This window comes from Oncorhynchus tshawytscha, linkage group LG29 (assembly GCF_018296145.1).
Source record: "Oncorhynchus tshawytscha isolate Ot180627B linkage group LG29, Otsh_v2.0, whole genome shotgun sequence".
NCBI classification, from domain to species: Eukaryota; Metazoa; Chordata; class Actinopteri; order Salmoniformes; family Salmonidae; genus Oncorhynchus; species Oncorhynchus tshawytscha.
In genome coordinates, this window is record NC_056457.1 from 20,112,053 (window position 1) to 20,127,493 (window position 15,441).

Below are 15,441 nucleotides of genomic sequence, written 5' to 3' on the forward strand. Positions count from 1 at the left end.
ATGTGTTGAATGACCCAGTTGTTACTTGGGCTGGCACTGACACAGTATGTTGACACAGTGTTGTTGAAGTTGTGGGTGAGTCCTGCTTTGGAGGGATGACTTAAATGGATGACATGGTGGTGGTGACACATCTAGCAGGTGTACCTGCGCTGCAAAAAAACTCACAGAAAATTAGCCCTTAGTTCAATGCTTAGTCAACTCGGGAGTCCAATGCTTAGGGCTCCTGAGTGGCACAGTGGTCTAAGGCACTGCTTCTCAGTGCTAGAGCCTGGTTTGAATCCAGGCTGTATCACAACCGGACGTGACTGGGTGTCCCATAGGGCGGAGCACAATTGGTCCAGCATCGTCAGGGTTTGGCCGGGGTTGGCCATTATTGTAAATAAGAATTTGTTCTTAACTGGCTTGCCTAGTTAAATAAAGGTTAAATACTCACACATCACTCCTTTGCCTCAACATTATTGCCTGACACGTTCTCCTTACTAAAGCAGGGAGGCCTGTATTTCAAAGATACCATTACCACAGGGATTTTCTATGCAAACAGTCCCACTTCCATGAATTGTTTGTGGAGACCTGTGGATTTCCTGTTTCTGAAAAGTAAGCAATGAGCTGCTGATAACTCATGCAGCAAATTAAATAACAAAATGGATCTCTGTCTCTCTCTCTCTGTCTCTCTCTCTTCCCTGTCTTTCTGTGCGCATGAGTGTTCATCATGAACATTTAAATGTCCAAATAATAATAGCCATGGATGGAGCATCTGAACCTAACTGAATGTCCAACCTTTTGCAATTAACATTAAATAATCTGGCAACAGCTTCAGTGGACATTTCTGCAGTCAGGATGCCAATTGCACGCTCCCTCAACTTGATATATCTGTGGCATTTTAGTGGCCTTTTATTGTCCCCAGCACAAGGTGCACCTGTGTAATGATCATGCTATTTAATCTGCTTCTTGATATGCCACACCTATCAAATGGATGTATTATCTTGGCAAATGAGAAATGTTCAGTAACAGGGATTTAAATACATCTGTGCACATCATCTGAGAGAAATAAACTTTTTGTGCATGTAGAAAAATTTCAACTCATGAAACATAGGACCAACACTTTACATGTTGCGTGTATAGTTTTGTTCAGTATATAGACACAGTATTTTTTGCTTGTCGTAAATGTTTATGACGTTTGTCATGAAGTATTCAAAAAGCCACTCACCAGATCGTATTTGATTAAATAAAATGCAACGTAGGCTATATATAGCTAGAAGAGTTTGAGTCTTTAACTGGAGCCTATATTGCATTTTTGGAGTGCGCTGCACCTTTAAACATGAACCCTGTGTGCACTGTTCAGTAACAGCGATACTGTGCTGCACTTCCAGTTTTGGGACCTAGAATTATGTGTTGACTGCAATGGCTGCGTCCACCGAGTCATTTTACCTGGGGTTTGATTTCAGCACTCAACAAGTAGGTTCGGATTATAATGCATGCTTTACGTCGTCCTGTTTGCAATATTGCCTATACGCACGCGCGTAGACTTTGTGTAACACGGAAGAAGAGATAAAACGATGAATCAGCGGCTACAAATGAAGGCTCATCTGGAACATTTTACATAGCATAGGCCTACCGGAAGATAGCCTTTCAAATAACCCATGTGTACCATACTATATAAGCAATATTATAAGCGATATTTAGTGGTTCTGGCATTCATTAATAAATTAAATGCGCGTGACATGTTTTTTCCTTTCATTCCACTGGACTTCGGACTTAGCCTAGACAAACATTGAATTGCTTATTTCATAACATTTTGCCATTCTTCCTACTACATTGGCTGCAAAGCAGGAACTTCTGTTGCTTTTCCTGTATCCTACTGTAGCTCCTAAACTTACTCAACCCATTTCCCCAATTTTGTGTTCAGCTGAAGGTGGTTGCTGTTGATGGGAACCTCAGTGTTGTCCACCAGGACAATGTGCAGTTTGACAGTGAATTGCCAGAATTCGGGTAACACAAAATCAAAAAATAAATTTCATAATGTGTAGGACGATATGTGCTGACAAATGATAAATAGCTATGTTCTCCTGACTATCACAGCACAATTCCAAGGCTGGCAAATCCTACACCCTCGATAGTAGGCTAGGCTACACAGTTTGGAAATAGTCCATGAAACTGACTTCTATCTTTTCATATCTCCCCAGGACTCAGGGAGGGGTCCATATCCATGCAGACAGTCTGACTGTCACTTCTCCTGTGCTCATGTGGGTAAAGGTAGTCCACCATGAATACTTTACTACTTATTAGTGCACTGCACAGTGAATACTTCACTAGTACTCAGTAAAAGTACTAGTAGCTCAGTGGTCTGCTCACTCTCAAACCATTGCGTAGCTGAAGTACTGAATTAACTTCCATATAAGCTGTTATTCTGTTGAGTTCAAAGGTAGAGCCTACAGCAATAACATTCCCAAAAATGTTGTAACACTGCATGAAACTGTAAGGTTGATTAAACTAATACTATTAAACAGCAGTTCGTTCTAATTTTGGGAAGATATCTCTCTTTGTAAGTAACTCCTCACTGTTATCTTCAGCAGAAATACACAACACTTTGAATCAATAGTCACCTAGATCAGATTCAAGACCAATCTATGCGTAGTAAGGATGCCATTGGCAGAGCTGGGCGTGTTTTAGTTCTGTGATTTTTAACTGAGCAATTCCATGATGATTTCCCAGGCACTTGACCTGATCCTTGGCAAGATGAAGAATGCAGGATTTGACTTCTCGCGTGTGAAAGCCCTATCTGGGAGTGGCCAGGTGTGTGGACTATTACTAGTACTCTATTACAGTGCTCCATTGTGTATTTTGAATACAGTCAGGCATTACATGTATTTTATTTCATCATTGCCTTGTTTTTACAGCAACATGGCAGTGTGTATTGGAGGAAAGGGACCAACCAAGTTCTAAGGGATCTCCAGCCAGGAAAAACTTTGCATGAACTTCTGAAGGTAAGTGGTCCCATACAAGGCAGTAGCAGGGAGAGATTCTATACTCTCTGGTTGTCCTTTCTGTCTATTACTACAGCAGAGTAGAGTGCATGTTTGCTAGTGACATGCCAGATAAAACAATTATCTCCCATTTTTGATAGTCAACTTCATCATCAAATCACATTTATTTATAAAGCCCTTCTTACATCAGCTGATATCTCAAGTTCTGTACAGAAACCCAGCCTAAACCCCCCAAAAAAAAAAAAACAGCAAGCAATGCAGGTGTAGAAGCATTTCATTTTGCACATACAGTTCAGTATCAGCAACAAGCACAAATGACATGCACCACTTGATTTGAAATACAGTGCCCTGCTTTTGGCAAATGTCAAATAGGCGGCGTCCGCCTTGGTTAAAAGTTAATACATTACCTTCCTCGTGTGGGTGAGAAAAAAACCACATTTGCCACAGCCTTAGATACATTGCAGGCACAGCCAACCCTATAGCCCAATGTTTATTCATTAATCCAACAGTACAATCAAACCCTGAGGATTATTCAGTTAATACTAACCTGAAGGGCCTCCTTTTTACATCAGTGAGTTTGCAAGTCTAAAAGGACAATGAAAAGGCGTTTCTATGAACATTTTGTCTCAAACCTGGTTTTCTCTTCCAAATTAGTTCTTATCTTTGAATGCCTTGATATATATTTTGAGAGTATTACAGTAGTTAGTTGATCAGTAGTTGTTTTGATTCAGTCAAACACTTTGTTTTTTTTAATACATTTTAGTTGTGCACATTCCACTTCTATTAAGTGATTCCATGGATTGCAATAAATAAGCTAGTTTCTTGTCATCTGATTTCTCATTTTGTATATTGATACATTATGTCTGTACTTGTGCCAACAGGGTGGTTTTGCAGTGTCAGATAGTCCAGTGTGGATGGACTCCAGCACTACAGAGCAGTGTCAGTACCTGGAGACAGCAGTAGGTGGCGCTCAGAGAGTTGCAGACATCACAGGCTCCCGGGCCTATGAGGTGAGGAAGACTCAGTTTCCTTGACTGGATGGATTTGATGGATAGACTTAATTGACACTTACTTTACTCATTGTTTACAAGTAACTTCAATCATACATGTCTCCAAGTGATATGGACACAGGTAACACGTGTACACGTATGTGGGGGATCCAATATTTACTAAAGGCACTGACCTTTTTTTTAATCAATTCTATAACATTACCTTTCAGCGTTTCACTGGGAATCAGATTGCCAAGATTTACAAGGCCCAACCAGAGAAGTACGAGGACACAGAGGTGAGGTGACATGTGCCCATTTTACTTGTCTGCTATCACCATTCCCCATTGTCTTATGTTAAATCCAATGATTTATATACACCATTGGTAAGCTACTCTAGGTCACATATCTGTGTGAATTCAATACATTAAGGTAAATAGGGCTCTAAAAATGCCAGATAATTCTGCTCTCTTTGTGGAACATATTCTGTGTTGATTTAGTAGGACAGAAAGATCAATAGAATTTTAGATAGAATTTCACTAGTTCTGTAATTGTCTGAAATATTTCCCCCCTTATTTTTTTGCTATTCTTTTCAGAGAATCTCATTGGTCAGCAGCTTTGCTGCCTCTCTCTTCCTGGGCAGCTATGCAGCTATTGATTACAGTGACGGTAAGGTACTGGCACTGATGATAATGGTTAATGATGATTTGTTATCGGGTAGCACTTTATTGTATGGTACAGAAATTACTACACAATAGCAAGCTATGCTTCCCTTTTTTGTTTCTCTTTGGGATTTATTAAAACAAATATGAGTACTGCATGTACAATTTGTTATCAGTTTAGTTACCACTTAGCACAAGAATGTACCTATTGGTAGCACATCATTTCATTGTAAATACCTGTGAAAACATTACCCTAATATAAAGTTATCCTGCATTATGACATGTTATAATATAACATTTAAGTACAACTACTATGGAACAAATACCTTGGGAGTGAAGATCCTCCTTAAACAGTTTTATCTCAATCTCTTCCTTCAAAGACTCAATCATGGACACTCTTACTGACAGTTGTGGCTGCTTTGCGTGATGTATTGTTGTCTCTACCTTCTTGCCCTTTGTGCTGCTGTCTGTGTCCAATAATGTTTGTACCATGTTTTGTACTGCTACCATGTTGTGCTGCTGTCATGTTGTGTTGCTGCCATGCTGTGTTGTCATGTGTTGCTGCCTTGCTATGCTGTTGTCTTAGGTCTCACTTTATGTAGTGTTCTGTTGTCTCTCGTCGTGATGTGTGCTTTGTCCTATTTTTGAATTTGTCTTTTTCTTTATTTAAATCCCAGCCCCCGTCCCCGCACGAGGCCTTTTGGTAGGCTGTAATTGTAAATAACAATTTGTTCTTAACTGACTTGCCTAGTTAAATAAAGGTTAAATACAAAAACAAACTAATCCTTAAAGAGTTAGCTGTTTCAGACCATATTACTTTACCCCAGCCTGCTTGAAACATCACCTACTATGGGAACACAGTGGGTTAACTCTCCACGTTGGCGTGAACTTATCTCTGACACTTACTTCATGACAATGTTTTTACCTGGCAGAACCATTCTTTTAAGGTCTGCTGGATAACAATCATCATTGTGTTTGTGCAGTAAGGTCGCCAATGGATTTTTCTCCCATCTGTTATCAGCAGCACTGAAACCAGCTTGACATTGTAATCAAGTCATGTAGCCTGTTTTTCGCCTGAATTTCGTTACAATATATAACAGGGCAATATGAGGGAAATGTCTTGTTTATCTTACAGGAAGATTACAGTAGTTGTGACAATTTTGCGCATGACATTCTAGTCTATCAGCACAATGATATCTGGCATATACATAGAAGTATACCACAGTGCTGTGATAACATACATTACAGTTTATGAATAACATAAATTCATATTCAGATTAGTGAGATTGGATTGAGTTAATAAAAACATTTATAATAAGACAATATAAATGTTTATAAATGTATAGAAATAATGAAATACTTATGCGTAGAAAGTGTATTAATAGTTTATTCATGATTTTTAATGAAAGTCATTATTAAGAGTTACCCAAACATTTGTTACACTCGGTTCTGTGATCCGCATTTGAATCAAATTGACTTGCATTGAGGTGCACTGTATATTCTATGTTCTTTGGATTGGATTGATCAGTCGTTCTGATTTGTGACATGTTCATTCTTCTCCTTTATTAAGGTTCAGGGATGAATTTGATGGACATTTTCAGCAAACAGTGGGCAGACTCCTGTCTTGAGGCTACTGCTCCTCACCTGGAGGAGAGGCTGGGAGCCCCTGTGCATTCTTCAGCTGTCTTGGTGAGATACCCCTATATGCATTATCATGGTTCTTGACCATGTGTTGCTATTTTTTTGTCTATTCTCCTGGTTGGGCAACTGATAAGGAATGCAAATCAACTTTTGAATGGGCTGTGATTTCATCTCACATGGAAGGTTGTTTTACATTTTCATTGTAAAATAAGTACGTTTTTGGTGAATTCATCAGTTGCAAGTCCTTGGGTCAGGTCATGTAGGCTACATAATATCCATCGTATCACCTCATATTCAAATGTTTGTATTTGAAGAGTTGTAGGTCAGCCTGAGGGCTCCGGCAATAATTGGATAAAGAACTGGGGCCATCAAGGCTTTCGTCCCAGCTCCACTTGTTTGTCTTTGGATCCTCGTAACACTTAAACTGCCGGGCCTCACTACCCCCGTACTACACCAATGAACAGTCTAACAGTCTAATAAAATAATTTCATATATACTATCGGAAAACTTATCCTTTGGTTGTGTTTATGAAGGTCTTGGGTAACATTAGAATACAGATTTTTTTTTAAATTCTATGAACAAAAGCATTTTCTTTAGTTTATGTTACTGTAGGCGATCTGCTACTGCGTGCTCACGTGTGGAGCGCACAGGAACAGCGGATATTCTTAGACAAATAGATTTTATTTTTTTTAAATGAGAGCTAATCTCTTCAATTTTGAGAGTTATTTGGCAAAGCTACGTGTTTTGGAAACCTCAATCTATCTGATACTACCTTACCATGAAATGCTTACTTACAAACAAAAGTTTAAAAATTATAAGAAGTAACACAATACAATAACAAAGGCTATATACAGGGGGTAATTTGTACATGGAGGTAGGGGTGAAGTGACTATGCATTGATAATAAACAGCGAGTAGCAGCAGTGTTCAAAACAAATGGGGGGGGTTGTCACTGTAAATAGTCCGGTGGCCATTTGATTAATTGTTCAGCAGTCTTATGGCTTGGGGGTAGAAGCTGTTAAGGAGACTGTTGGTACTAGACTTGGTGCTCTGGTACCACTTGCCGTGCGGTAGCAGAGAAAACAGTCTATGACTTGGGTGACTGGAGTCTGACAATTTTGGGGTCTTTCCTCTGACACGCCTAGTATATAGGTCCTGGATGGCAGGAAGCTTGGCCCCAGTGATGTACTGTCATAGTAGAGACATAATCCTGATTTTATTTATGCAGTAAAATACAAGTACGGCATGTGATGTATCAGAAATTGTGTCATATAATTATTGTCATCCTAAAATATGATCATATAATTCTAAATACAGTTTATATGGTTTTATACACTTTCTGTATATATAGCCTTAAAATATATGTAAACAGACCGTAAATGTTTGGGAAAGTTGTGAGTGCTATTATATGATACAATATCAGTACTTTTACAACTTGTCTACAGTAAATCCTATCATCAACTGATTTTAGCCAATGTGTGGCTGTGGATTGAGTGCATTTGTTTGAATGGAATGTTGGCATATTGGCATTTTAATTAGAAAAATTATCAGAATCATTGCTCTAAAACTGGTGGCTCGCTAACAAACATAGATGCGGTAAAGAGGTAAATCGAACTCGACCAAAACAATGGAATTGCCATGGAAACGCGTGGAGGAAAGGGCCGTGGGGGTAAGATACCGAGTCTCCTCATTGCCATCCAGCAAAACTTTCCCACATTTAGTCTATTGTTTACATGTGTATTTCATGTTGAGGTAAAAAGCTGAGTATAATGCTTGTATGGATGTCAACCCCAACACATGTTCATGCCATCGTTGCCAATCAACTGCATTACAGTTTTAAACAAATTTGACTACCACCAGCGATTGCTTTATGCTAGTTATGCTAACCAGTTTATGCGAGCCGGGAGTAAGCATTTAGCAGTCACTTCTTCAAAACTTAAAAAGGCACAACTTCTAAAGGTCATGACGGATTTGACGAATATCTATTTTGTTAGATCAGATTTCTTGAATGTGTGCCAATCTGGTCAATGGAACGTCTGCGTTTACCGCATCTACACCGTGCAGATAAATGTCTGACCTTTATCCCACCTTAGATGGTTCATGTCTATTCTAGTTATTTAGGAAAAGTCAAGGACTGATTGCTGTGCACAATATCCATAGGAAACGCTGATGACTGTTGAACTGCTAAAGCTAACATTGGACTGTTCACATCTCCTTATTCCTCATCCTCTTCTATAAACGCTAACCTCACCTGGTTCCCCTCCACAGGGCCTCCTCTCTCCTTACCATGTCACTCGTTATGGCTTCCCAGAGGACTGCAAGGTGGTGGCATTCACTGGGGATAACCCAGGTAAGAGTTTTATCATGCTCTGATGCTGTCTTTGTCAGGGGCCTCTGTTTTCTATTTTCTGTCATCTGGCCACTGGGTGGCAGTAGCACTGTACTGACTGCATTGATCTGCTCCAGTGATCCTCCTCCGCGCCTCCACTCCTCCTATCCTACACGTGGATGTTGTGTAGATTCTAATGAGAGTGCATGGCGGCGGTGGTCACATGTTCGCCCTCCTCCCAGGCAGCTTGATATAAACCTGATGAACGGAGAGAAGAGCTGGCCCCTCGCCAAGCAAGCAGCACTGGTTTAAAGGGATAGTTTGGGATTTTGGCAATGAAGCTCTTTATATACTTCCTCAGAGTCAGATGAACTCGTGGATACAATTTATGTCTCTGCGTCCAGTATGAAGGAAGTTAGAGATAGCATTGGCTCGCAAAACTAACTAGTTTATTTTATTTTTGGGTACAGCTCATCGCCAAAAATCCCAAACTATGCCTTTAAGACTATCGCCATGCAACTTGTGCCGTGTGCTGCCCGTGTTTGTAGACTAGAGGTGGTGACTCTGTGCTTTTCCAATGAAATGCCGCGGCGGCCAGCTGAACGTAAACACTGAAACAAGCCTAGACCACTCTCCTCTCCGCTAGTCCGCTCAGCAGTGTCATATGCATAAAAGGGGCTTTACGACCAATTAAAAGGCGGGCGACGCCCAGACGGTGGTTGTGTGAGGGAGTCTGGCACAGTCGGTTGAGATTTAGCTCTTTCAGCACAGCTCGGTTTGAGCAGCCAAACAATAGCCAATGGACTAATTGATACCGTTTTGAAATTGCCTGGATATAATGAAATATTATCCATGGTGTGATACAGTAGATGAAGGGGAGGCAGGATACACAAGGAGTTGGTTATGAATGCATAGACTAGACAGTGAGATGGCTGTCTTCAAATTTATACTAGTTGATCATTGTAATAATCGATGAGGCTAGTTGATCAGTACAGGGCTTATGCTAAGATTTGAAGAGCCATGGTGCATTCAGTAATTTAATTCAAATTGTTTGTTGATTGATATGTAGATAAGAGTATCATTAATAGTTATCATGTATGCAAAAAACTCACTTGAAATCATTTTCTGAGATATGAAGGGACAGAAGTATTGAGGTTAACTAGATGCCCATGACCGCTGTGTCTTGCCTAAACAAGCCCTAATATTTTCATCCAGATTTGAGAATGATTTAGTGGCTCAGGGAGGTATATGGATTGTATTTATTCTACACACTAATACATAAAGATGTCGACTTATCAATATATTTATACTATTACATTCCAATAAATCATCGCAGCAAACCATTTTTTAAGGTCAATGACAGATATGAAATTCTCAAAATTATTCCTAAGCTTCAGACTTGAACGCCGGTGAAAAATTGAAATGAGAATCCAGTCCGAGGGCCATTTTTCTTGGGACTGTCGTCCTTTCAGGGGTCTGCGTGTGTATGCGTCACAGCACGGGAAAGATTGATTTAACGCTCTATGCAAGGTCACCAAGAAATCCAATAGACTGGAATTAATACATCTTTCCACCAGGTCCGCCCTCTGAAGCCCCCAAAATTAAAACATGTAAAAGATCTGCCCAGCAACTCCCAACTCAACAGCAGAAAGTTGGGACTTGTTATGGGCCATACCTGTATACCTCGTTATGGGCCATACCTGTATACCTCGTTATGGGCCATACCTGTATACCTCGTTATGGGCCATACATGTATACCTCGTTATGGGCCATACCTGTATACCTCGTTATGGGCCATACCTGTATACCTTATTGTCCATACAGAACAATGACAATACACAGTATACACCCCATAGGATAACCCTTTTTGGTTCAAGGTAGAACTCTTTTGGGTTCCATGTAGAACCCTACCTGCAACCAAAAGGGTTTTACATGGAACCAAAAGGGGTTCTTAAGGGTTTTCCCATGGGGACAGCCAATGAACCCTTTTTTGTTTCAGATTGCACCTTATTTTCTAATTGTGTACCATAGGTAACCTTAGGTCACAGTCTGTGGATGGAATTGAAGTTAAACGTCTCAATACGGTATGACATGTTCAGTGACTCAAGTAGATCTGAGAGAGTCTATGTTGTGTCTGTTGTACAGACACATCCCATTTTAAAGGGCCAAGGCAAGAGAGATGAATGGAACGTGGGCTAAAGGGAACTATACTTTCTTACTGGCTTTCAATCTTCAATTAGTGTGTTTCAAGTATGAATGCTGTTTTCATTTCTTATTCCAGGGTCCCTGGCTGGGATGAGGTTACAGGAAGGAGACATAGCCGTAAGAACTTTTCTTTCTTTCTTTCTTTCTTTCTTTCTTTCTTTCTTTCTTTCTTTCTTTCTTTCTTTCTTTCTTTCTTTCTTTCTTTCTTTCTTTCTTTCTTTCTTTCTTTCTTTCTTTCTTTCTTTCTTTCTTTCTTTCTTTCTTTCTTTCTTTCTTTCTTTCTTTCTTTCTTTCTTTCTTTCTTTCTTTCTTTCTTTCTTTCTTTCTTTCTTTCTTTCTTTCTTTCTTTCTGCACAAGCACAGTACATCATATCATAGCCAATTAAAGGGTATAGGGCTCAAATGTTATCAAGTTGCAGTTCAGTGCTTAAAGAGGTACAGAACTTTTGCTTCTGAGTCTACTCAGAAATTACCTCATTGGACACAAGGGCACACCTCCCTAGACCCATGAGCAAGGATGTTGTGGTTTTAGGAGATAAGAAATTGATTAATATTATTGAGGTGAACAATTTGCAACTAAACTTCCATACAGCCTCTTTAGCTGCAGCAGTAGAGTAATATGGTGCAAGGAAGCTATGTTAAGGACCACATGTAGGTTCCATGGCATTAAATCATTCATGCCAGAGGTCCGCCGTTGTCCGACGAGGAGCAATTTCAAGCTGTTTTCATCATCAAACGGAACACTTGGTAGAATCAGCGCATTAAACACATTTACAGCTCTCGCTTTGAACTTCACCTAAATGAGGGAATCACACATTTTTCAAGATGCGCTTTGACTACCGGCTTCCAAATCACTTCAGAAACCTACAACCAAATATAATTCACTTACTCTAATCAGATTTTGTTTTGCATGTCTTCACTTAAAGGCTCATTGCAGTCAAAAACGTGATTTCCTGTGTTTTATATATATTTCCACACTAAGAGGTTGGAATAATACTGTGAAATTGTGCGATGGAGTTTGGCCTGTCTGGTAAATTAGTTAATAGATAATAAGAAAAGTTCAACCAAAGTTCCAATCCTCTGCCAATAACAGCTAGTTTTCAAAATTTCTCTCCCTACTCAGATCACTCCCAGACAGTCCTAGCAAAATTCTTGCTTGAGAAATTGCTCTTTGCTAAGAAGCAACCCACTGGGCAAAAACTGGTTGAATCAACGTTGTTTCCACGTAATTCAAACCAAAAAATGTAATGTGATGACGTTGAATCCATGTGTGAAAATGATTGGATTTGAAAAAAGTAATCAACATCCGCGGGAAGTAGGGGTGCTGAGGTTGCAGCTGCACCCCCTGATAAATCACAATGGAAAAAAAAAAAAAGAATAATATTGTTATTTATTTTTTACCAAATTATTGCACTTGCCATTTAAAGATGCATTATGCAGAAATCGCTCTGCCATTTGCTGGTTGCAAATTGTTTTATAGTTAATTTCAGTTTATGTGACAAAACAAGCAACTATAGTGTAGAGAATCATTGTACCATTTAACCGCTGTGAAAAATTATTTCCCAAAATATTGTATTTTCATCAGTTTGAAACTTGTGTTCAAAACCAAAAGTAAAAGATGCAAAAACAAAACTTAAGCATGAGAATCATAGAAATATGCCTGAGAAAGAGCTAAGTTGTCCCCCCCCCCCACTGTTGAGTGTGAAAAACCCAGCAGAATTGCAGTTCTTGACACATTCACTTTCTGAATGGCACACATAAACAATACATGTCCCAATTATCTCAAGGCTTTAAAATCAAAGGATTTTCTCTTGCAATTTAGTGCAACAAAAAAAAGCACACAAAAAAATGACCAAACACAGCTGCCAGACATGAAAGGAAGTATTGCTTAAGCAAGACATGGGACAAGAATAGAGCAACAGTGACAGTTACAACAATAGTGAGCGTTCCTAGTCAGTGTTCACAGTCAGTCTCTGTCCAGACGGTCCAGAAACAGACCCGAAATCTGCTGGAGGAGTTAGTCCTGAAAAAACTCATATTTTCCAAGTTAATGGTGTTAATAATTTCTGCTAACCATCTATGGAAGCAAGGGGAGGTGGGTGACTTCCATTCTGTGAGGATATTTTTTTTGCAGCCACCATTCCAAACATCAGAGCCTGTTGTTCCTCATAGGACCATTTATAACAGACTCTGAGAAGCCAAAGAGAGTGAGTTCTGCATCAGGGTCGATGGCCGTCTCATATACCTTTCAATACCAATCAAAAATGTTCCCCCAAAAATGATTAAGTAGGGGGCAGAGCCAAAAAAGATGAGTTAATGAACCCTCTGAGGCTTTACCTTTGTCACATAGTGTCACACAGTGGGGAGACCTGGGGTCTTTGGTTTTGGAGTAGTGAAGTCTATGTCTGACTATGTATTGTATCAATTGATATCTGGCATTGACGGAACAGGAGTGAATTGTAGACAGGGCTTCTCCCCATAGAACATCTGAGATCTTAATATTTTACTCTTTACCCCAGGTCTTTATGTATTTGGAGAAAAGGGTGACAAACTGTGAGATGAGGTGTGTTGAGTTGGGAGGGCGATGTAGCAAATCATAAAACAAATATTGTACAGGGAGGCTGTCAACATTTAGAATTTTCCCTTTGATGTAGTGTCTGTTAAAAATCCTTTTTTAACCTGTCTCCTCCTCTTCACCTACACTGATTGAAGTGGATTTAACAAGTCACATCAAAAGGATCATAGCTTTCACCTGGTCAGTCTGTCATTTTAAGAGCAGGTGTTCCTAATGTTTTGTACACTCAGGTATATTTTATATAAGTGGTTATATAAGTTGTTCCTCCTTCCGTCTTCCTATCTTCCTCACTCCCAGGTGAGTCTTGGCACTAGCGACACAGTCTTCCTGTGGATCAAAGAGCCGAGGCCCACAGTGGAAGGACACATCTTCTGCAACCCAGTGGACCGCTCCTCCTATATGGCTTTGATATGGTAAACACCTCCCACACTACCCCCACGACTTCAGAAACAAAGTAGTTCCCCCGCAGTTCACGTTAGAATGGTATACATTTAACAAATGGCGAAGAAGCGCCACATCCCGTCACAATAGATCTAGAGCCAATACGCTCTGAAAACTTACAGAAGCAGAAACAGTATGGCTTTGCAGAAACAGACCATGGATGTTGCAGTAGGACTATAGAGTAGGGTTTAGACTAAGCCTATAGACTCAGTTCTCTTAGTGAAGTATAATTTAATGAACAACTTAGCTCTTTCTCAGGCATTCAGGTACAGTGCATTTGGAAAGTATTCAGACCCCTTGACTTTTTTCACATTTTGTTACGTTAGTCTTATTCTAAAATGTATTAAATCATTTTTTTACACACAATCATCAATCTACACACAATACCCCATCATGACGAAGCAAAAACAGGTTTTTAGACATTTTTGCACATTTAAAAAAACTGAAAAATCACATTCACATAAGTATTCAGACCCTTTACTCGGTACTTTGTTGAAGCACGTTTGGCAGCGATTACAGCCTCGAGTCTCCTTGGGTATGACGCTACAAGCTCTGCACACCTGTATTTGGGGAGTTTCTCCCATTCTTCTCTGCAGATCCTATCAAGCTCTGTCAGGTTGGATGGGGAGAGTCACTGCACAGCTATTTTCAGGTCTCTCCAGAGATGTTCGATCGTGTTCAAGTCCGGGCTCAGGCTGGGCCACTCAAGGACATTCTGTAGCCACTCCTGCATTGTCTTCAAATCAAATCAAATCAAATTTTATTTGTCACATACACATGGTTAGCAGATGTTAATGCGAGTGTAGCGAAATGCTTGTGCTTCTAGTTCCGACAATGCAGTAATAACCAACAAGTAATCTAACTAACAATTCCAAAACTACTGTCTTATACACAGTGTAAGGGGATAAAGAATATGTACATAAGGATATATGAATGAGTGATGGTACAAAGCAGCATAGGCAAGATACAGTAGATGGTATCGAGTACAGTATATACATATGAGATGAGTATGTAAACAAAGTGGCATAGTTAAAGTGGCTAGTGATACATGTATTACATAAGGATACAGTCGATGATATAGAGTACAGTATATATGTATGCATATGAGATGAATAATGTAGGGTAAGTAACATTATATAAGGTAGCATTGTTTAAAGTGGCTAGTGATATATTTACATTTCCCATCAATTCCCATTATTAAAGTGGCTGGAGTTGAGTCAGTGTCAGTGTGTTGGCAGCAGCCACTCAATGTTAGTGGTGGCTGTTTAACAGTCTGATGGCCTTGAGATAGAAGCTGTTTTTCAGTCTCTCGGTCCCAGCTTTGATGCACCTGTACTGACCTCGCCTTCTGGATGATAGCGGGGTGAACAGGCAGTGGCTCGGGTGGTTGATGTCCTTGATGATCTTTATGGCCTTCCTGTAGCATCGGGTGGTGTAGGTGTCCTGGAGGGCAGGTAGTTTGCCCCCGGTGATGCGTTGTGCAGACCTCACTACCCTCTGGAGAGCCTTACGGTTGAGGGCGGAGCAGTTGCCGTACCAGGCGGTGATACAGCCCGCCAGGATGCTCTCGATTGTGCATCTGTAGAAGTTTGTGAGTGCTTTTGGTGACAAGCCGAATT

At 40.0% G+C, this 15,441-nt stretch overlaps 1 protein-coding gene across 2 annotated transcripts in view; it reads left to right on the forward strand.

The window, feature by feature from the left end:
* The first annotated feature begins 1,301 nt into the window (after positions 1 to 1,301).
* xylb (xylulokinase homolog (H. influenzae)) overlaps positions 1,302 to 15,441 on the forward strand; it is a 65,538-nt gene continuing 51,398 nt past the window's right edge. Inside the window, exons 1-12 of one of the 2 annotated variants that reach the window (XM_024392634.2) lie at positions 1,302 to 1,455; positions 1,907 to 1,989; positions 2,184 to 2,253; positions 2,713 to 2,793; positions 2,898 to 2,984; positions 3,866 to 3,994; positions 4,204 to 4,269; positions 4,567 to 4,639; positions 6,203 to 6,321; positions 8,541 to 8,622; positions 10,883 to 10,923; positions 13,679 to 13,794. In XM_024392634.2, coding sequence (XP_024248402.1) covers positions 1,402 to 1,455; positions 1,907 to 1,989; positions 2,184 to 2,253; positions 2,713 to 2,793; positions 2,898 to 2,984; positions 3,866 to 3,994; positions 4,204 to 4,269; positions 4,567 to 4,639; positions 6,203 to 6,321; positions 8,541 to 8,622; positions 10,883 to 10,923; positions 13,679 to 13,794 — 1,001 coding nt within the window. In that variant the 5' untranslated portion in view covers positions 1,302 to 1,401. Of the gene's footprint in view, positions 1,456 to 1,528; positions 1,990 to 2,183; positions 2,254 to 2,712; positions 2,794 to 2,897; positions 2,985 to 3,865; positions 3,995 to 4,203; positions 4,270 to 4,566; positions 4,640 to 6,202; positions 6,322 to 8,540; positions 8,623 to 10,882; positions 10,924 to 13,678; positions 13,795 to 15,441 lie in introns of those variants that run through there. The other variant, XM_024392635.2, reaches the window with a different exon arrangement.